The 22,500-nt window shown below is 39.2% G+C and overlaps 3 protein-coding genes across 3 annotated transcripts; 1 reads left to right on the top strand and 2 right to left on the bottom strand.

Annotated features, from left to right (window-relative positions):
- The first annotated feature begins 4,419 nt into the window (after positions 1–4,419).
- Positions 4,420–7,358, top strand: LOC138054392 (G2/M phase-specific E3 ubiquitin-protein ligase-like). The gene is made up of 4 exons (XM_068900838.1): positions 4,420–5,018; positions 5,460–5,522; positions 5,683–5,772; positions 5,982–7,358. The coding sequence occupies exons 1-4, from the start codon at positions 4,420–4,422 to the stop codon at positions 7,312–7,314; spliced, it is 2,085 nt and encodes a 694-aa protein (XP_068756939.1). The 3' UTR covers positions 7,315–7,358.
- A 125-nt stretch (positions 7,359–7,483) lies between these two features.
- On the bottom strand, positions 7,484–8,981 carry LOC138054387 (uncharacterized). The gene has a single exon (XM_068900832.1). It carries the CDS (start codon positions 8,979–8,981, stop codon positions 7,734–7,736), a length of 1,248 nt encoding a protein of 415 aa, XP_068756933.1. The 3' UTR covers positions 7,484–7,733.
- Positions 8,982–11,315: 2,334 nt separating this feature from the next.
- On the bottom strand, positions 11,316–12,302 carry LOC138054381 (uncharacterized). Its single transcript, XM_068900827.1, has one exon. The coding sequence runs from the start codon at positions 12,300–12,302 to the stop codon at positions 11,316–11,318; it is 987 nt and encodes a 328-aa protein (XP_068756928.1).
- Positions 12,303–22,500: the final 10,198 nt, after the last annotated feature.

The following is a 22,500-nucleotide window of genomic DNA, read 5'->3' as shown; positions in this document are numbered from 1 at the left end:
CTTCACCAGCCTTGTTTTTGGCTATACACTGGTACCATCCCTCCATACTCTTTGCAGTCTTTGGTAACAGAAGAAGTGACGGGTTCGAAGTATTTGTAATGACAGCACCCGTAGGAAGCTCTCCATTTTCAAATTTCCACGATAGTTTTGGATGTGGTATACCACTCGCCATGCAGCTAATGTTGGTTGTTTGTCGTTCAACGACAGTCTGGTTTTGTGGGGACACGTAAACTACAGGAGCCACTGATTAAAATGAGAATATATTGGGAAATTACCAAAATATTCTAAAAATGATCTGCTTAGTTCGCAACCTATGCTCCCAAAGCTTCCGTGTGAACGACGTGATCTCGTTGTTCAACTGCTAAAAAAAAATGATATTAAATGCTTTCCGAGCTTTTAAAACGTTAGTTTAGACAATAAATGTTAAAACAACAACAACAACAACAACGGCAACGCAAAGCTTATTTTATTTATTTGATTATATTTATTTGCAAACTTCACCAGGACGCCTGCAACACACCAGAACAAGCTCTAGTGCGAGGTCCAGAAAAAAAATAAAATAATAATAATTATAATAACAATAATAATGATAGTGATAATGATAATGATAATGATATTGATAATGATAATGATAATAATTATAATACCGAAACTTCGTAGCAGCACGAAGTAAGATATCGCTTTGATGATCCATACGATGTTTTTAAAATTCATCTTTAATCAAGACATCATCCATCGTCAGTGTACAATGACCATCGTCAGTGTACAATGAGAAAAAAACTAAAGTTGAGCAGTAAATAGTGTAACAAAGTGAGATATAACATGAATAATTAAGGATTAAGGCGAGAACAGAACAACCACGAAACAAAACAGAAAAAAAAAACAGACTATTTAGGCTAAGAAAATAAACTAATTAGTATGAAAGGGATAAATTAAGATGTTTGACTTGGGGATTTAAAGATGGCTGCTCCCAAAGGATATGCATGGCTTCTTTAATTTTCAATTGGAAACGTGTGGAAGCAGAGTCGAGGATTTTAAAACAGTCTTCTGAACTCCGGGAGCGACAATTTTCAAAACCTCCATTGTACACTGACGATGGATGATGTTTCATCCGAAAAATGTCTTGATTAAAGATGAATTTTAAAATCATCGTATGGATCATCAAAGCAATAATAATAATAATAATAATATTAATAATAATAAATAATAATAATAATAATAATAATAATAATAGTAATAATAATAATAATAATAATAATAATAATAATAATAATAATAATAATAGTAATAATAGTAGTAGTAGTGGCAATTGTGACAATAAGTAGCTTAAGGCAATAAAATAGCAAACGAAAAATAAGCAGTTACTTCTCATCAATTATGTGCGCCACCTTCTGCCAGAACAAAATTGAATACAGAGCGATTTAAGGAGAGTGCTGTCCGAGCTTTTAAAACGTTAGTTTAGACAATAAATGTTAAAACAACAACAACAACGGCAACGCAAAAGCATAATTTACTTATCTGATTGATTGATTGATCTATTTATTTACAAACTTCGCCAGGAGGCCTGGAACACACGAGAACAAGCTCTAGTGCGAGGTCCAGAAAAAAAATGTATAAAATAATAATAATAATAATAATAAGTAGTGGCAATTGTGACAATAAGTAGCTAAACGCAATAAAATAGCAAACGAAAAAAAAGCAGTTACTTCTCATCAATTACGTGCGCCACCTTCTGCCAGACAAAATTGAATACAGAGCTATTAAGAAGAGCTTTTTTAATAGATTAAATTTTAAATACAATTTAGTTATATAATTCTCAGGTATTGTTAATGTATAGTACATATCATATCTCATTTATTGCAACATTTGTTATGTATTTTAGCGAATGAATAAAGACATTATTATTATTATTATTATTATTATTATTATTATTATTGTTCTTATTATTATTGTTGTTATTATTATTGTTATTATTATTAAGCAGAACATGGGCAAACATCAATAACAGAATCAGCATGAGCAACACTAAAAGCTGCGAATGAAAAGTAGAAAAAATAAATTATTATAAACTGTAACGACTGGTTTCTCGGCGAAATTAACCAAACGCTTGGAAAGTAAATCTAATATAGTTTTAAGTTGATCAAGCTTAAAATGAATGCAACTTGAAAAGTTCCGAATTAAAGTGCTACTATGATCAAAAAATTGACATCCCTTTTTCCTTCAGATTTCGAAAGCGTGTTTGCTTGACACTTGACTGGCAAAATTTTGAGTTTCGAATTACGCATACGTTCTGCGCATCTCCAGATACTAGGATTTCCTATCGCTGATGCTTACTAATACAGGGATATTTTTGCGTGGTTTAAAACTATCCGGAGAAAATAGATCTTAGTAAGAACTCTTGGTATCCAAAAAGAAATTCGGGGGTAACCGTGCATTTTTGAGAGATAATTAAACATTAATTTGAGAAAGAACGCCATACATTGCTTGCATTTTAAAGCTTTTTACAAATATTATTCATGAATTATCTTTGAAAAATGCGTGGTTACCCAAAATTTTCTTCTTGGATTTTAATAACACTTGTTAAGATCTACATTTCCTGCATAATGACACACCAGGGCAAAAATATCTTTAATTAGTAGGCACCGTCCTTAACGTCCTTATTAGTGGCGAGCAACAGAATAAAGAGAAGGAAAGTTGACTAAAAGCGAAAGAGCATGAGAGAAGAGGCGACGAAATTTGAGAAATTTAAGCGAAGAAAGCCTCGAGAGAAGCTGAGGAAGGAGAAGAGACAATTTCAATGAAGTGCACCGTAAAGCTGAGAGAAATGGAGCGAGAGACAAAACACATTACAAAGGCTAGTTAGCATATTTTGTAAAACTCGCTGAAAAACGAAGAGGACCTGAAAACGTTTGCAATTCCGTGTTGACAGAGATTCTGGCATATTTCAACAATCATATTTATAGTTTCTTTGTGTGAAATGGATGTCCAGTCGTGCGCTGCTTTGTTTGATTGTGAAATTGCAGTCGAGTATTAATTTAAGCGAATTTACTACTCTGTAGATTCACTTTCTAATTAGGAAGATTTTTGATGTTGTTCTAAACTGTAGAAGGAGGGGGTAAAGATTGTCAGTCAAACGCAAAATGCTGTGAAAGAGATTACTGTGCATAGAAGTTGATTAAAACAGTTGGTTATTGTTTGCAAGGCTTGTTTGTTTACTGCTGTCAGCTCAGAGGTGTTTGATCACTGTAAACTGTATACGCTAATGATCATGACTATTTTTTTTTCTTTATGCAGTAGCATAATTATTTCCATATACACCATGTTGCTTTCTGGGGTTAGAAACGGGAGCTTTGCTCTTAGGATTGGCTAAATCTATATATTATATTTCACCCAATTCCATACTTGGTGTGGCAAGTATATTACGACGCTGAAGTTTCGTTTTTGCAAAGAAATACTGCTCTTTGAATTCGTGCTCCTTTAACGTGCACCTCACCCCAAATTTTTTGGTTAGCCGTCAAAAAGTTATTTTGTTCCTGATGCTCTGGTGAAAACTATTATAGTTATATGGTAGTTCCTCACTTTTCTGTAAAGTTTCGAAATTCTGAAAATAGGCGCTAGTTTGGTTCACCGCCGAGTTTGGAGGAGATTGGGTCCAATTCTGTTGTGTGACATCCACTGGGGAAGCGATTTGCGCACAGTTAAAGTTTTTCTAGGATATTCCCGATACGCGTGTTGCTGGGAATTTCCTCCAACATTCGCTCGAGGGTTTCATTTTCTTTTAGTTGCTTTTCATATGCCTTTTATACGGTGGCCCATATCTGCAAACACAACAAACACTTTTCCAAACACAAAACAATATTATCAAAGCACAACAAACTATTATCGAAACACAACACAGTATTATCTGAACACAGCAAACTGTTATCGAAACACAACATAGTATTATCGAAGCACAACACAATATTATGGAAACACAACACAGTATTATCGAAACACAACACAATATTATCGAAACACAACACAATGTAATCAAAACACAACACAGTATCATCCAAACACAACACAATATCATGGAAACACAACACTGTATGATCGAAACACAACACAATGTCATCGAAACACAACACAGTATCATGCAAACACAACACAATGTCACATCAAAACACAACGCAAATCTCCCAAAACACAACACAATATTTGCGAAACACAACTCCAAATGTTCCCGATGACTTTATGCAGGATGTTACTAGACAAAGCATAAACCCATCATTACTCGACCCAGTGGCGGGTTACTGACCTGAAGATAACGCCCCACCCTACCCCCAACCCCTCCAGCCCCTCCCTAAGATCCGCCACTGCAACCGCTGACATGCTTTGCAATTTTCCCGAAATTTTTGTTCGCCATTTCGCTTGGAAAGAATGTTTTGTGCGAGCTGTGGAGCTGGTTTGAAATCTTCTTCAAAATTTTGCCCTTTTTGTGGACAAAAGGTAGCAAACGACACTGGCACAAGTGAAACAGATAAAGATGCAAGAAAATGCCTGAGCTTCCAAAAGTATGCTGCTAAGAAAAGCGAAGAGAGGTCGACTCATTTTCGATCAAATGGCTCCAAGAGAAGAGAACAGAAGAAGACAGAAGAAGATCCCTTCGCGTTAATTAATATAGGGGTGATGCGGTTTGTTGGCCCAGATGTGACAGCGCCGATCCGCGGCAAGACATTGCCCTTGAAAGTAAGAAAGGATTGTGGATACGCAGAAGTCTTTACAGAGGCCTTGGTGAAACGCCAAGCTTATGACCAGGCATTTGACTCGAGGACCAGCTGGAAACTGGTTTACCCAGATGGACAACTGGCCATGAATCTTCCAGGCCAGCAAGAAGACGAATTCACTCTGCGAAAGTACAAGGAAGATTTAGGTAAACCTTACAACAGAATTACTTTGTACCTGTGCCCAGAGGAACCGGAAGACGAGTTTATGTTGGACAGTGAAACTGAGACCGAGCCTGATACTCAGGGTGTTAGGTAAGATTGTTAGTCACTCTCAGCTATTTATGCCCCTGAGTTTTTTGGGCCCTAAGAACAAGAAGAGGAGGGAGAGGAAATTATACGAGAGGGAAAATGAAATTAGCTTTTATTTGGACACTTCACTCATTATGGAACGTCAAAAGCTATATCCTTCTTCAATATGTTTTTTCAGAAGCTTAAGCTCGCATTATTCCAGTTTACCATACTCTTATCTTCATTATGAATATTTATTAGTGGGATGCTATATTAGGTAAGTCTGACTCAACTTTCACTTAGAAAAAGTTAAGAGTTTGGTTTACTGTAGTTGAACAATACTGAAGGAACATCCCAAATTGTATATGTGAGGCCTTACAATGAAGGTTTTCCTATACAAATATGCCTCAAATAAAATTTAACAATAATTATTTTAAAGGAAATTTCGAATTTGCTGTTTATCAGGAAAAAAATCAGATCAGAAGAGTGCAGAACTACACCTGACCATCAACTTTCCTTTCAGCAAAGGTAAGCATTAGGCTAAACAAGAATCTGACTTGCCTTATTCTACTGTTGACCTGTAGTTTTAGAATAAACAATCATCTTTCGTTTAAAAGTGAACTGGACGTAAAACATCCACCACAATTCAAGTTGTAATAATACTCACTGTCTTTGAATTCTTTTGTAGTGCATTTCCAAAAACACGAACATACACTGCAACATCTCATGGTGATGTTAGTTTCAGTAGTGATGCAGATCATCCTACCACTCAACAAAGGTAAACATTACACTGAACAAGGAAACATTAACCTGGCTCTCACCAAAGTTAAATCTTAGGCAAAATTTGGGAGTGATGGAAACTGTCATTTGACTTCAGGTTTAGCCATGGTATTAACATAGTTGATGCAATGTTTGAAACTGAATTAGCAGTAAAACATACACCACAAGATGGTACAAGAATTCACATAACCTTTTGTTTTTTTACAGTACAGGTAGTGCCTCATCTGTTAGTGTTCCTCACACATATGCACATTCTGTAACCTGTGATGATGGTCCCAGTTCCACCAGTGATGCAGATCTGCTCTATGCCTCCTTAATCCCTGGCACTTTGCTATACAGTAGTGATTCTGAAGGAGAAAATGTCCCTGTGGCAGTAGATGATCCTCAAGTGTTTCAAACAAAGACAAGCTGGTCATTACAAGAGATACTAGAACAACTAGCTCTTAAGATTAATGAAGATAAGATATCAAAATTTAATATAAGTCGTAGTCATCTTTGGGAAGGTGCTTTAAGGGGGCTTAGAAGAAAATCTTTTTCTCCGGATAACAAGGTTTCAGTTAAGTTTACTGATGATTCTGGAACTTCTGAGGGTGCAATTGACTTAGGGGGACCAAAAAGAGAATTTTTTACCCTGGTTCTGGATTGGATTGTTAACTCACAGTTATTTTGTGGTCCAGAAAAAAGCAAATTTTTGTCATGCAATGCTAACTATTTGGGAAATGATTACTTTTTTTATGCTGGTGAGTTCATTGCAATGTCCATAGTTCATGGTGGTCCTGGACCAAGATGCTTTGCTCTTCCCTTGTATGATGCATTGACAAAAGGAGTTACACAAGCAAATGTCTGTCTTGAGGATGTTTATGATTTTGACCTCAGAAATTCTCTGCAGGCCATCAAGAATACCACATCTGTTCAAGAGGCTCAAAAGCTTATCTCAGATCATAATCTAGAAACAGTCTTAGAGCTAGCAGGAACCCTCCAGATCGTGACAAAGCAGGAAGACATTTTAAATCTTCTTGACAAGACTGCTCATTGGTTTGTAATTGAGAGGGTCCATGCAGCATTTGAGCGATTTAAAGAAGGGCTAGCCGAACTAGGTGTCCTTCAAGCTATGAAAGAAAATTACGAGAAATTTAAAGAAGTTTTCTGTTACTCTGAAGTAACACTAACTGCAGAATTATTTGGCTGTCTTTTTTCTGTCCATTATAGTGAAACTGGTTCAAATAATCGCCAACTTGAAGGGCTAGTGTTGTCACGGTGGAATGATTTTTTACAAGATGTTGAAGAAAAAACAGTAGAATTGACTTTCAGAGATATTCTTTTTTTTGTCAGTGGAGTTAGGGAAGTTCCCCCAGGTGGTATAGAACTGCACATTGGCTTCCTTCATGCACCTGAGCAATGTGGTGAAAAATCCAAGTTCCCAAAAGCAAATGCATGTTCATGCCAGTTGTTATTACCAGTGGTGCATGGCACATATGATGACTTTAAAAAAGATGTCACCTTTGCATTTGCAAATACCAGGGGATATGGATATGCATAATGTTCTAAACCTCTTCCCCAGTCTTTTGAAATGAAATGAGGTCCTCATACTGTTCTTGTTCATGTTTAAGTGAAAGGGTAAATGCAAATGAATAAGAATGTTACCTTTGCATTATGTTATAAATACTAGGGGATAGGAAATGACGTTTTAAAACACATTCTCTTGAAAAGTAAGGATGCAATATCATTCTTGTTCCTGTTAAGAAGTAATTGGATATGAATAAAGTTTCACTTTACCATATTGTATCTCATTTCTAAATGTGAAAGAGTAGAGCATCTGTTGTACTTTTGTGTACAACCAACTTTGTAAACTTATTTGCACTTAAAGTACTGAATAGGATGCATTACATTTCCTCTGAAAAATTGGTGGAAGTCATTTCCATTTTCTGCTTAACATAGTACCATTGCACTGTACTAAAATTATTGTGATACTTGCATTAAACGTTGGAAAAGTGTTAATGCCTCCCTCCAGTTTGTCGGGCGGTGCAAATTTAAACTCTCCAGTGCATAGTTAAAATACTCCAGAAAAATGTTTTCTTCTTCGTCTGTTGTACAGTACACAGCCATATCATCAAGTTGTTGTTCTGTAATGGGACATCTGAAATCTTCAAACCCACTGTTCTCTGGAAGGTAGAAAAGCTCATCAGGCCTACCAGGGACTGTATCATGACGTGATTTTCGAATGTAATGGGTGTTCCATTGATCCCTTACATGATCTAGGTCAACCTGCAAGATATCTTTAAAACAGAACCACAAACAGGACATACTTAATTCACTAGCAGTATCGACAATGTTTGTTTCAACTAAGTCTTTAAAAAAATTAATCCACCACGTTGATCTGTCATGCCGATAAAATGACCACCATGCCTCTATGCGCTGGTTTGCTGGGGACGATCCGTACCTATGTGCATTCAATCCAGCTTGGTCGTCGTTACCATTTCCTCGAAAATAACACTGCATGGCCGCCATGGTCACATTTTCAGTCCCACAATCTGTTCGAAGAACTCTTGGGCAACCTCTGTTTGATTTAACACAATCGTAAAACAATGAAGCTACATGGAAGGGGTCATTATTCGAGGGGCAAATTTTCAACCACATGACTCTTCGACTGAAACCGTCCACCGCACCATGAATAGGAAAGCCGTATGGCTTTAACTTATCGTAGCCGTCAACGTGCCACGCAAAATTCGGGCCTGGGTTAGTGTACGACCTTCTCCTTAGTGCATGAGCCTTCCTCAAGGCTGTTCCTTCAGGGTCAACTTGTTGTAAAATCCCTTCGACCTTTCTTCTTGGTGCCTGTATTCCGTAATCCAAACGAAGGGTGTGCCACATAGCTCGATAACCCCTCATACAACCTGGCCCGTCCAGTTCTTGTTGAATGGCCTGGTAAATTTCGGCATCGTCACTGTTTGCATTCCTTCTTCTTAATCCGTACTCGCGCAGTCTATTGTGCAAAGTACGCATAGACATTTCTGTTGCATGGTACTTTTCTAAAAAGAGTAATATCACCGAGTAATCAAACCCACGCTGAAAATAATAACGAATGAGAACCTCCTCTTTGTCCACGGCTGCTCCACATCTAGAGCAATATTGGTAAGTTTCCTCGACCTCTTCTGAGCAGTTCAACCACTTAAAAGACACATCCACTCTCGCGACAGATCGCCACATGCGAAGATACTACCGAAACAGGTAGACCGCGAATTCAAAGACAAGCGTGACAGTTGACTTTCGCGCCAAACGTCAACGATTTTCGTCACGTGGCTTTGTTTGTCAAATCCAAAAGGTGAACGCACGTGGACACATTCCTTTCTCCTTTCGCCGGTTCAGTTTGCTGTTGGCACTTCGGAGTCAACCATTTAATGGAAGCCCACAATGCTACAACTGAAGGTTTTCTATAACATTCCGCAAGATGACTGGTGTGAGGTTATCTTCACGGAACAGGCTATTGAAACTTTTGAGGATCTCATGCTAGTCATTAGAGCTAAAATTCAAAGTTTAGAATTCATACCTGACGCAGCACTGCGGGTGCAGTATACAGATGATGAGAACACGTTGATAACTCTACGCGCCAACGATTCCTTCCTCGATGCTTGGCGTTGCGCTTCAAATGTACCAGGGACGGCATTTCGCCGCTTAAAAATAAACATCAATTGGCAGCCTAAATCGACGCCGGAGTTGATTTCCGCGAAGCGACAGGAAATAAGAGAGGGTAGCTATAGCGAAACAGGAGGAGAATCAAGGAGAAAACTCAAATTTGGTGAGAACGTTTCAAAACAGTCGACAAATACTAGTCAAACAGCAAAATCAGGCTCATCTGTATTTGAATCCAGTCATTGTTCTACCCATTCTCCGATTCCTGAAGCCGAGACGCAAAGAATCAATCCGTTGTCATCTCCACCGCGAAAACAACAGCGTTTAGTTACGTCCGGTCCGCCTGAACAAGAAGCACTGAACACTGGGCCGCCTTCCAAGTTTATGTCTCCTTTAGATCTTCTCATATCAGACAAAACTAAAGAAGTAACTGAAGAGAAGAAAAAAGTGATGGAGAAAGAAAAGGAAGTACAGGAGTTGTCAGCGAAATACGGAAAACAAGCGGGAATAGATTACTCGAAACCCGCCTGTACTAACTGCCACCGGCGCGAAAGACACAACAGGCTCAACTGCCCATACAAAGCTCATCCGTGCCAATCAGCAGAAATTTGTGGAGACCTAAACAAACACAAAGATGAAAAAGATATTTTTTCTGGCGCGGTAAACGAACTGAACACTGCAAAGAAAAGTCTGGAGAAACTGCAAAGGGGTGTGTCAACGAAAATTGCACTGAAGAATCAAACAACAAACTCGTTCTCGAGTGTTATGCGATCTCGATTGATTAACGAGTGCAAATCGCGCTATCTTAGTTCTCAAGGGTTTGAAAACTGGCGACAGGTAAACATGGATTTAAAGAAACTTGAAGCTCACTTTAAAGGGAAAATCCCCTCAGCTGATGTAAGCTTACTTGAGGCACTGACTGAATATAATAAGAAGATCATGAGTCTAGGTCAATTGAAACAGAAAGCCCAATACCAAGGAAACCCCGTCCGAACCTTGTGGGAATTAAAGGGTATCGAATGGCCCTCGGAAAGCCCTGAACCTCTTCAGCATAAACCTATTGCCTCATCTCTTAGTAACGTTACTTTTAGCAGTCAATTCGAACCGTTGACAGTCGAAGAAGAAGAGGAACAACTGGCGGCTGCACTCAAGGAAAGTACCACTTTCCGCAATGAGGCGCAAACTAATGCCAGTGAGAATATTGCCCAAACACTTTCTATTGGTGAAAATGATAACGAGATTGAGCGAATTCAGGTTAACGATGCTGCAAATGCTCTGCTTAATCTGTCCGAACTGAAAAACCCAAAATAGTTTCCGGTCAATTACGAATATGGGGACACGAAATGTCTGTGTAAATTACCGACTAGAATCTCGTGTTTTCAAAAGGAACGTACTTTGTAACTCTTGAGATTTTCACATAAATGTGTTGAAATTTGGATACTGTAGCTAAAGAAGTGAAACGTGTTTTCACAGAAATACTAGTATTAAAATTTCATGTGATATTTGTACAACAGGTAAAGTAAACAAACACGCGGCCGTCACGTCGGCAAACAAATCAACTGAGCAGAATGAACACATAAAATACAATATTGCCTACATCATGTACATTTAATAGTATCCTTGATTACCTTACATTGCTCGAATGAACAGCGCAAACGTTGCTTACAATAGCCAGCGACATGCTTTCAGAACCTACAGCCGGTGCTCTCTGTTGGGAAAAGTCGGAAAATATTTCGAAAATGCAAACAATATTCCGGTCGCCAACACGTGCAGTTGGGACAGTAAAACACTTTTTGTATTTGAGAAATGAACTAATTAAAACAGCTACAATATAAGCTTATAAAAACCACACATGTATTCAGCAGTTACGAGTTCTAACGCCTCGTAGATCGCTACGTGCACGTTTTCCCGCTAGAGGCGTCCAAATTCTTCCCTCTTCAACACAGTTTTCATTTTTAAATTATTGAAAACGTATTCTGCAACGTTAAATTCTGGTGAAAGGGATGGAGTATAAATGATTTGTGCTCCCATCTGCAATAACCATCTTTGCAAAATGTTCCCAGTCTCGTATCCATGTGTGGGGCAGTTGTCAAGTATGATATAATCGCCAAATTCAATGGCGGGATTTCCGAGTGGTGTTGTGACTTGGCCAGCTTCGGCAAAGAAATGAAGAAAATTTGTAGAATCTGAAGCTCCCTCCACAGTATTTGCGTAAAGTACTCCTTCCAGTCCACACAATAGGTTAAGTGTTACATTTGCGCCTTTCTTATTGCCAGAAATTACTTCAACCGCTGCCTCTCCTCTGAGAGAATTTCCATAAACGGGATTTCCTGTCCCAGTGTGAACACCAGCCTCGTCAAAGAACTTGAGTTTTTCTGGTGGCAAAGCACTCAGAGTATTTAGAAACTGCTGACAGTAAAGAGTGTTCGCAGGGGTAAATTTTTCCACAGATGCCTTTGTTAACCGCTTCCTAGTAAAAGGTCCCTCAGGCAACTTATTCCTGATAGCATTTCCAATCGCTGATAAAGACGTTCCTCCGTCTAATGTGCTATAGTTTTCAAGCACTTCTTTAATCGATTCATTCGGGAGGGAAGGCTTCTCCTTTTTAAGAAATTCCATCAACTGTACGTCCTCAGGCTTAAGTTGTGAAGGATTACCTGATTTCTTCTTAGACGGTAAATTTTCACCAGTGGTGCAGAAATTTTGCCACAACTTTGAAACAAACTGATTTGAAACTCTAAACCGATCGGCAACATCGGAATGTCTTCCAGGAAGGAATCCTGATGCCGGGTCTCCGCCTTCCGCTATAATGGAGTCTAAAATATTTCCTCTTAAGCTTTCATCTATGGATTTCCCACGAATTAGAGTTCGCCCTTTGCTATTTACAGAATATGCCATTGTTCAATCACGCACTGGAATGTGACCACATGGGTTCACCTTCTTGGTGGGACAAACAAAGCCACGTGACCAAAATCGTTGACGTTTGGCGCCGAAGTCAACGGCCACACTTGTCTATGAATTCGCGGTCTACCTGTTTTGGTAGTAACAAGCAAAATGGCGGGGAATGATCCAGGCGCATAACCCGCCACTGGGTCGAGTAATGATGGGTTTATGCTTTGTCTAGTAACATCCTGCATAAAGTCATAGGGAACATTTTGAGTTGTGTTTCGCAAATATTGTGTTGTGTTTTGGGAGATTTGCGTTGTGTTTTGATGTGACATTGTGTTGTGTTTGCATGATACTGTGGTGTGTTTCGATGACATTGTGTTGTGTTTCGATCATACAGTGTTGTGTTTCCATGATATTGTGTTGTGTTTGGATGATACTGTGTTGTGTTTTGATTACATTGTGTTGTGTTTCGATAATATTGTGTTGTGTTTCGATAATACTGTGTTGTGTTTCCATAATATTGTGTTGTGCTTCGATAATACTATGTTATGTTTCGATAACAGTTTGCTGTGTTCAGATAATACGATGTTGTGTTTCGATAATAGTTTGTTGTGCTTTGATAATATTGTGTTGTGTTTGGAAAAGTGTTTGTTGTGTTTGCAGATATGGGTCACCGTACTTTTAAGCAGTCTTCATCAGCTATCGGCTCATCGGAATTCCAGACTTTTTTCGCTTTTACTTGGCGACGCCGGCGTCATTTGGAAACCACCATCTTAAGGAAAATAAAATGACCGTTTTACATCTTACAGGCAATTAAATGACCATTTCATGATTCACGGAAAAAAAAAAAAGAATTTTTTTACACAAACAAATTTTCTCAAGTTTGTTACCAGCTACAGCCTTCTGCCATTAAGAAACCATATGGTTAGGTGCGATCGTAGACTAGTTTTTCACCTTTAAAACTGTTGTTGATACCAGTCAAAACCAGTAAACAGATGCTTTCCAAGTTTCTAAAATGGTATTCTAAAGATATTTGATACTTTTTACAACTTATTACAATGCCGGGGGAATTTTAAAAATATGTACTGCATTCACGATGGTAAAAAGAAAAAAAAAATGACCGAAATCGCTTTCATCCCCTGTCTATTTCTTTACTATTAAGTGACCACTAGTTACAAGCCCACAGGCATTACTGTATGCGGCTTTTGCTGCACGGATAGGATTTCAACCGCAGCGGTCACCGCACCGTAACACGATCGTTTATATGTGGTTGATCACACGGGGTGCTTGAAATCAACAAGATCTATTCGTACGGTGAAATTAAATGGAAAAACGGTCAAATAGGACTCCTGTGCTTCCTGTGTCTGTATAAGCGAGGCCCCGGCCGATTAAATCACAGTCGTGTCTACCCCATCCACGGCTCCCACAATCTGTTAAAGAGCGCTCGATTCCCGCACAGTCTACATCGTCCAGCCATATGTAACCGCTACCTTGCCCAAAATGAGCTCTTCGTGGAGCAGCGATGGCAGAGAGAAATCCGAGTGCGCGACAAACAACTTGAGCATCTTTTATATCTCAGCCGTTATCACAAACTGTTCCCCAGACGCCATTGTGATATATTTCCACTCGTCCTTCGCTCCTCTTAGTTCCTGCTACTAGTCTCAAGTCTGCGAGTATAACAGGTTAAATAGCCCACTTTCGATATATCAAAATTCAGTCCGAAACAAAAGGTTATCATCTCGAGATTCTGGGGAATAAACTCATACAAATCCTTATATCTATTCCCCAGAGCCTCGAGATGATGAATATATCGAAAGTGGTCTAGTGTATAGTGCTAGTGCTAATCACCCTTACTTGCAGTCGAGGACTGAATTGCGAAGGGCGCGGCTCACGACATCGGGCTGAAAGCATACAAAGGCGCCTCTGGCTGCCGCTATACAGTCCATGTTTGATGTCGGAGCACAGCACCACAGCTAGATGTCAATTAGCTGTGAGTCGATTTTTGATGAGGGAGGAAAACCGGAGTACCCGGAGAAAAACCCTCGAGTCAGGTTGAGATCGACTGAAACTCAGCCCACATGATGGCCGAGGCCAGAATTGAACCCCGGCTCGCAGTGGTGGGAGACCCGATAGATAACCACTAAGCCACCCTGACTCATACTAACCTGACTCACCCTAACTCATACTAACCGAGCGCGAGGGCCGTACTTAGTTCTTATTAACCAAGCGGGAGGTCTGTATGGGAGAATCTTGACCGAGGTCGCCAGTACAGACCGAACGCAGTGAGGTCTGTACCAGCGACCGAGGTCAAGATTCTCCCATACAGACCGACCTAGCTCGGTTAATAAGATGTCTATTATATGGCCAAACAAGAACAATTTAATTCGTTTAATGAAACTGGTTTGTACTAACTGACATTTTGCTTGCGAATGGCGATGAGTGGCGATGAGCAGAACTTACTTCGGTCAAACTTTGTACGTCAGCCTCTCTTTTGACCTCCTGCTGTTGGGCATTGCCATAAAGAAATAGTGGTAGAAGAAAATACTCCAGATCGTTGCATTTCAGTTGGCATCTTTTCACCGCACAACATTACCCGTGTAGATGCCGGTCTTGATGGGAAAATCTAGACCGCGGTCAATATCGATTTTATCCAATCAAATTCGTGAATTTTGTAGTTCCCAGTCCTCGTGAGACGGAGCCATATAATAATGGGGAATATTGGTCCGAACTTCCGTGAAAGTATTGATCGAGCGCAGAGGCTCCCCACAAAAACGATAGAGGACCGATATTTCCCAGTACGGTCCTAAGCAATTAAGGAGCTATGTCACGCGTGACCGGTATCCGCTAGCCTGAAAAGAACAACCGAATTTCTCTTTTGGAGTTTCCGAGATTTGAATGGAATCTTGAAGATTTTTCTGAAAGTTGACCCCTGACCTGCTAAATGCCCTTACTCGCAGTCGGAGACTGAATCGCAAAAGGCGCGGCTCGACCTCGGTGCACAGCACCACAGCCAGGCTGGGAGTCGATTTTTGTTGAGGAAGGAAAACCGGACTCCCTGGAGAAAAACCCTCGGAGTCAGGTTGAGATCGACTGAAACTCAGCTCAGATACGATCTCGGGGCCGAGAGTTGAACCCGGGTCGCAGGCGTGGAAGGCACGATTGACAACCACTAAGCCTTCCTGACTTCCCTAGTTAGTACGAGAAATGCACAATGACGTCTGAATGACTGAAAAATAACTCATCCTAACGCTTGAAATAGTTTTCACTTTTGAAACACCGTTTATTTTATAAACGAAAGCTCGTAGCTAACTATTTGCGATATATCAAGGAAATATCTACGGGAAATTCAGAATCTCGAGAGCAAAGCTCAAAACTGGCACGCAGATTGCATTACTTAGTTCAACTTTCAAAATTACTGGTCACGCGTGACGTAGCTTGATCGTAAGTTTTTTATTATATGGCATCGATCGTTTCTTTGAGCGATCGGTGAATGTTTGTAATCTTCAATTTCAACTCAGCGAACTTTGAACGGTAATCTTTTAACGGAAAAAACTAAATTCCGCTTGGTATAATCGTACTGTTGTGATGAAAAAAAAAAAACAAAACAAAAATCCACTTTTTGAAAGCTTTTTGTGTTTCGCTCAACTTAAATTTCCCAGGAGAGAGAAAAAATACGGAAACGGACGGTTTCCATAGTAATGGTCAGTACTGTAAAATCCCGGCCAAAAAAGCGTCAATCAGAGTGCTCCAGCCTGCCATATAGTAAAACCACTTTTAACTATAATAAGCAGCAAAGTTGCACAACAGTTCTCAAAATCGGGAGTCGATTGGGATAACAGAAAACATCACACGCGAAAGAGATTTCTATTGTAATTTTCAATACGATCAATGATTCGTTTTTACCCGTTAATACGCGCATGTGCAATCAACGGGTATTGCTAAGACTAGAAGATGTATGCAAATTAGGGCTCGCTCAGTAGCCCGTTAGTAGATTCTGATGTTGGCAGATAGAAAACATCAAAGAACGGTTCCGATTACTTTCAAATTTGGACGGCCGGATTTTTACATAATTACCCACTTTTAAGCCATGTTTAAGACAGTTTTAGCAGTTTGAAATGATCACACACTAATAACTTTTTAACGTCATCGGGCTACTCTTGATAGCTTAAGTGTTTAGCGCGCGTTGGAGATCTAAGAAATATTGAAAAAAAAAAGATTACTTTAGTTTCAATTTTTTTCCACATTTAGAGTGCAAATTTTCAATACTATTAGCCACCTACAGGCGTTTTTGTTGCACATATAGTTGTTACAGTAGTACCAAGCAGGGCCGCTTGTCAAAAAAGTTGCTCTGGAAGAAGTAATCGAACTGGCTGGGACGTTCAGCATATTTTCACGTAACTGGCTGTGAACTTGCTAGGAAAATATATTGAATTGCTGATCCTCACTGATAAAAAAAAATTGTCTGCCTTTGTCCTGGTTATCAACGTATTCATTGTCAAGGAAATATATTTTTAGTGGCGGCTTGTCTAAAGGAAACTGCTACGGATTAAATTTATCAATCATATCTTCAAAATTAACATAGTCAAGGTATAGCGCATGCTGTGATTTTCTGATAGTACAGTATTTTGAACTCTTAAATTAGTCATCCATTCGTGACTCGTGACACAGCCACGGGTTCCATTGACCAAGAGCGTTTGCCGTTGAACTAGCGTGTTTCAAGTCTCTTTCAAGAAATCTGTGGCAGACGCAAGAGGTAAGCAAACATAGTATCTGTTCTCTGGTTTCCTGGCCGCAACGTTATGAGGAGAGAGTCTAATTGGCGCGTGTCGCGCGTCCGGTTTAAATTGTTGAGGGTCCGTTATAAGTTGTCGCGGGTCCAGAAGATAGAAACAATTAGTTCCCAGTCGGAAAATGAGTAATATTTCTCTGTTTTTTTCAATTTTATTAATTTTTTTCCGTTTCATGAAAAGTCTTTCCTGTCCCTCCCCTGCTAAGTAGTGTCTTTGCGTGTAAAGCCTTCTTCGCGTATATTTGGTAAGTTTGAGGGAGTACTAGCGGGGGTTCTAGCGGGGGTGGACAGGGTAGAATTTTAAACTTAACTTGCAATGGCATTGAACGTCATTTTTACCCGAATGGCGTTTTAGTGGATCATAAAAAAATATATATGCCCTTATGGAGCTTATGTTGTCTGGCTATTTATATTTATTTGTACTCAATTCTGTACAGTCGTCCGGCAACAATTGGAGATTTCACTAATTCTTGTTTGTCAAAAATTATGTAAAAGAAAGCTTGCTGCCCATTTTTTTGCTTCATTATTCAAGGAAAGGGTTTTTCAGTAAAGGGTTTGATACTGAGCACTGCTGGGAAATTTATCTAGTTGTGTTTTTGACACGGGGTGTGTTGGCAGCTTGTTTTGTAATAAACTCTGCACAGTTTTTTTTTTGGAAATGTGACAGTGAAGAAATATTTGAAAAAAAGCTTGTTGTCTCTTTTGTGCTTCAATATTCACAGTCAAGGTTCTTCCGAAAAGAGTTTGAACTGTGGGGTGGAGATTTTGACATTTTCATCAAAAAAGTTCAAATGTCCTTCCTACGATCAAATCGCTACCCTGTAAAATATCACGTACGATCAGAATCTCTACCCTTAGGACAGACCTCACGATCAAACTCCTGTGGTTAGCCGAACCCCCTCCCTCGGGCTTAACGTGCCACAGGCAACCCAATTTACGCTCATAAAGCTTCTAGTTTTACAAAAGTACACTACTTCAACGTTTTGTGAGCAACAATAACAATAAAATAAAATAGGTCCGCAATGCGTACTTGGGGTCTTATGCTTAGCTTAACTCCATTCAGCTCTTACAGAATTTGGTACTACGGTCTCACTTTTACCATGCGTGATTGGTTCAAAATTTGCCATAACAATGCAGCAGTGAAATGAGTTCCTTAAGTATGCTTCAAATTTCAGACCTGTTCAGAATTTTACATCGATGACTTGGCACTAAAATTTCTCTTAATGCCATTCGCACAGTTTAGACAACTCTTGCTGCACGCTACATCATCTCTATCAGCTATTTACCAGTAACAGAAGCACTAGATTGGCTAAGAAACAAGCATGGCACTGTCATACATTCATATGATCTTATAAATGATCAAAAGAATGCTGAAATTCAACTAGAATTCTAAGATGAATCATCACTAGATGAGGCGTTGAATGAACAAGTACTCTCAGAGCTTGGTGCAAATCCCCACACTACTGGAAATCAGTCCATCACCAGTAACAATGTATAAACAGCCAAGAGAAATATCTGATGACCAATTATGTCGATCAGTTACACGTAGATCATTACATAATAAAAAACGCAACCTAAAGCTTACAACAGGGTGCTTTCATGGACTAGAAATAAAATGAAAACGTCAACAGTCTGAAGTCACAAAATGTTGAAACAGTTTATTTGTTTATAACTGGAGGTGGTGGTGCTGGGAAAAGCCATTTGATTAAAACACCTTTGGTGTGAATGCTGGAAGCAATGTGTAGCAATGTCACATACTGCTATGATATACCACCAAATACACGATATTAGTTTGTGGGCTAATTCTACTTTGAACAATATTTTGGTTATTGGAAATAATCTATACAGTCCTATAACATGTTCTGTGCAAACAAATGACTATTTGCTGATAACTGATGTTCCAGACATGGTTTCAATATTTGATAAAGTGTATTCATTACAATATACACCCTTTTAATAAGTCTAATACATGCCGTTTTCCGCTAATGACGTCAAACTCATGCTTTTAAAATTTATTCAGAAATGTACAAAGGCTTCAAAAAAGAAAAGAAATCAGAAAAGTTTTAGGCCTTTGTAGATTTCTAAATAAAATTTGAAAGCAAGAGTTCGACGTCATTAGGGGAAAACGGAATATATTAGACTTATTAAAAGGGTGTATAGTGAGTCATTTACTGGAAGTTTGTTCATGACATCAAACATTGGTCCATATATGTCTCTTAGAAATTCACTTCTAGGAGTATTTTCAAACTCTCAACGGAATTACAATTGTTGTTTGTTAACTAATGGCATTAATACACTATATTGCAATAAATACACTTTATCAAATATTGAAACCATGCCTGGAACATCAGTTAACAGCAAATAGTCATTTGTTCGCACAGAACATCTTATAGAACTGTATAGATTATTTCCAATAACCAAAATATTGTTCAAAGTAGAATTAGTCCACAAACTAATATCTTGTATTTGATGGTATAATACCAGGAAGTGACATTGCTACACATTACTTTACCAGCATTCACATCAAAGATTGTTGCACTTCCTTGACTAGAGTCAGCGGACAAAGTGGTTGTTGGATCAATGATATCAAATATTGTAGGACCTGGATTTTCCTCCACATCATTTGCTTGCCTTATAAGCAAGGGATATAAACATTGTAGCACATCATTTGTGCAAACGAAAACATCACCTCATTACACGACTTGTAATGTCCAACAACTTGTTTTAATGTTGGCAAGTAAAACACATTTAAGTAAAACATCATAAGCATCGTATTCCAAAATCGCCCTCGCACACCTGAAAATGCATCCTTGACTTTCACAAAATTGTTGTGACAGCCGATCCTTGACCGGTATTGTTCGATTGTTGTTCCCATGCTGGCGGCTAGTAGCAGACAACAGTAAGAGTACGAAATACTATTCTTTGGGAGTGCAAAACTCTTATTCAATGCCACTATTTTTTAGAGTACAATAACTCTTTCAGTTTGGGATGTAACCCACACCGACATTTCAAGCCGATAAATACTGGTTTGTGATAGCTTGTGAGATACTTCCCGTGAGGTATGTGGTGCGCAACGGATTTCGAGCCAATGAATGTGGGCTTGCGAAAGTGTCCTAGCTTTAGTGCAATCCGCACTAAACACAAGCCGAGTCTAAATATGTTGGCTTGCGAGAGTAAACAACTCCCGTATCGATTCCACTCAGCGACGTCACCTGGATGAAATTATAACAAAGAACAAACAAGGCAGGCTAGGATAGTTAATTTTCGAAATGAAAGAAAGAAAACCAATCTGAAACAGCACGACAGATCAATTTTGAAACACAAATAACTTACCTTACAACTAATTTGCGACGGAAAACTCTTCAAATTTTTCCCAAAACAGGGAAAACGACCGCAATTTTATTTGCAAACAACGAAACGCTAGAAGCAATGGCCCACACTTGAAAACAATGACCTCGCAATTACTAGTACCCAGTCTACAAGCCAGACTGTCACGTGTGTTCTCGTCCTCAAAGTGACAAACTGACAAGATCTGTCTCTGACTTAGGGGTCTTTATGCATAATGCATAAGACCCCAATAATAAGTGGCACAGGGAAGGGGAAACGGGCCCATCTCTTCAAGAAAAACAAAACAAAACAAAGCCATAAGAGATCAGATCCACCGGGCTAAACTGCTTGGAAAGGACCTGATCACAGAGGTTCTTTGTGACGAAGACCATACATCAGCCACTCAAGATCAAGATGCGCCGCGAATCCCAGATCCCTAGAATCCCCACAATGCTAGTACGAGTGAAACAACAGAGGGTGTCAGACCACTAGAAGGTAGATACCGACTAATTAAACAATTCGTAGTAAAACCTTTATCGATAGACTACAAAAGACAAAACGAGAGAAGGAAAACATAAAAGAAAATCGACGGACTCCTCCTCAGCCATCCAAAAATCCTACATCACATACTGAATGAATCTAAGAAAAAATTCTTATCATAACAAGTCATTACTGTGACTGTGCAGATTTCATGAGTAATTCTGGAAAGAATTATAGAAATATTTAATATGGACATTACTTAACATAAGTCGACTGCCAGAGAAAAGTAATCTGTTGCAGCAGCTTTTTTTTAGCTAATAACGAGGCCTTGTCTGTTGTTGGAAATTCCTACTCTGTTATCCCGCAAAACCTGATGTATAAAGAGGGCACCAACAAAACTAGAAATGAAATTATACAGGAAATTATTTCAAATGATCCTTGCAGAGAGAAAAAAAAAGACAAAAAAGAAAAGAGGGCCAGCACCAAGATGCAGGGCTTGTAGAACTGTTCAAAATGAAGACGAATTGACCGTCACCGTTAAAGCTCTTTATAGTTCCTTACGAACAGGATTTCGCCACAGAAGCAACCTTTTATTTTTGTCCGAAACAGCAATGCATAATACACATGCCCCATATTGGACTAATTAAAAGAAAACAAAACTACCGGATAGAATCAGAATGGACAGTTCATTTACCGGCCTCACAATAGCAGCTTTAAAAGGTAATAGTCTGCAATTGTGATACTGCTAACTAGTAAAAATTCGGGGTTGGATGAGTCTGAACTTCGCGGGTTTGTTGTCTTTTTTGTTTTGTTTTAATGTTTTCTGTTTTACTTTTTAAAAGAAAAACTATTTATGAAGTGTTTAAGGCCCGGCCAAACGATAAATGTTGGATGATCCAACATTTTATCGTTTGGCCACCGTGTTTGATGACCACTCAACATGTTGGATGATGTTGGAACATGTTTGATGCAGTATGAAACATTTAATCCGACATCGTGCAACATTTCTTTTGTTCTCATGTTGGATGCGTGAAATTTTGTTCGTTTGGCCAGTCTCAACAACATGTTGCATGCGCGCACGCGCATTGTGACTGCAAATTCAGTCGTTACCATAGACACCGTTTGCTTGCGTCGGTGTAGTTTGAAAATGTCAGCGAGCGAGGAAGCAGCGCAGAACATCGATCAAACTTCTAGCAAGAAAACACCAAAACAAAAAGCAAGACGTTGGAGCGACGAGGAAACTGACCGCTTGATCGACCTATTGGAAGGGAATAGATTCTTATGGGATGTTTTTTGTGCCGACTACTACCTCAAAGACTAGAGAGAAAGAGTATCACGGCTTCGATCGAAGAGGAACTCGATATATCCGTGGCGTGTCTTCGTCTGCTAGTTCTCGAAGAATATTGGTAAAATAACCACTCTCTTGTCGTCTTCGGATCCATTCTCGTTTAACCTCGTTTACTTGCTCTATCCTCGGTTTCTTCAAGCTCGTCAAGCACTAATAACACTGATAAACAACGCTTAAATTTCTCTTTACTCTCCATGTTGCAAACATCCGTGGATGTTACAACGTGGTGTACGCTGGGACATATCCTTACCCACAACCCAATG

This window comes from Montipora capricornis, chromosome 1 (genome assembly GCF_036669925.1).
Source record: "Montipora capricornis isolate CH-2021 chromosome 1, ASM3666992v2, whole genome shotgun sequence".
NCBI classification, from domain to species: Eukaryota; Metazoa; Cnidaria; class Anthozoa; order Scleractinia; family Acroporidae; genus Montipora; species Montipora capricornis.
This window is presented reverse-complemented; position numbering and strand designations above follow the sequence as displayed.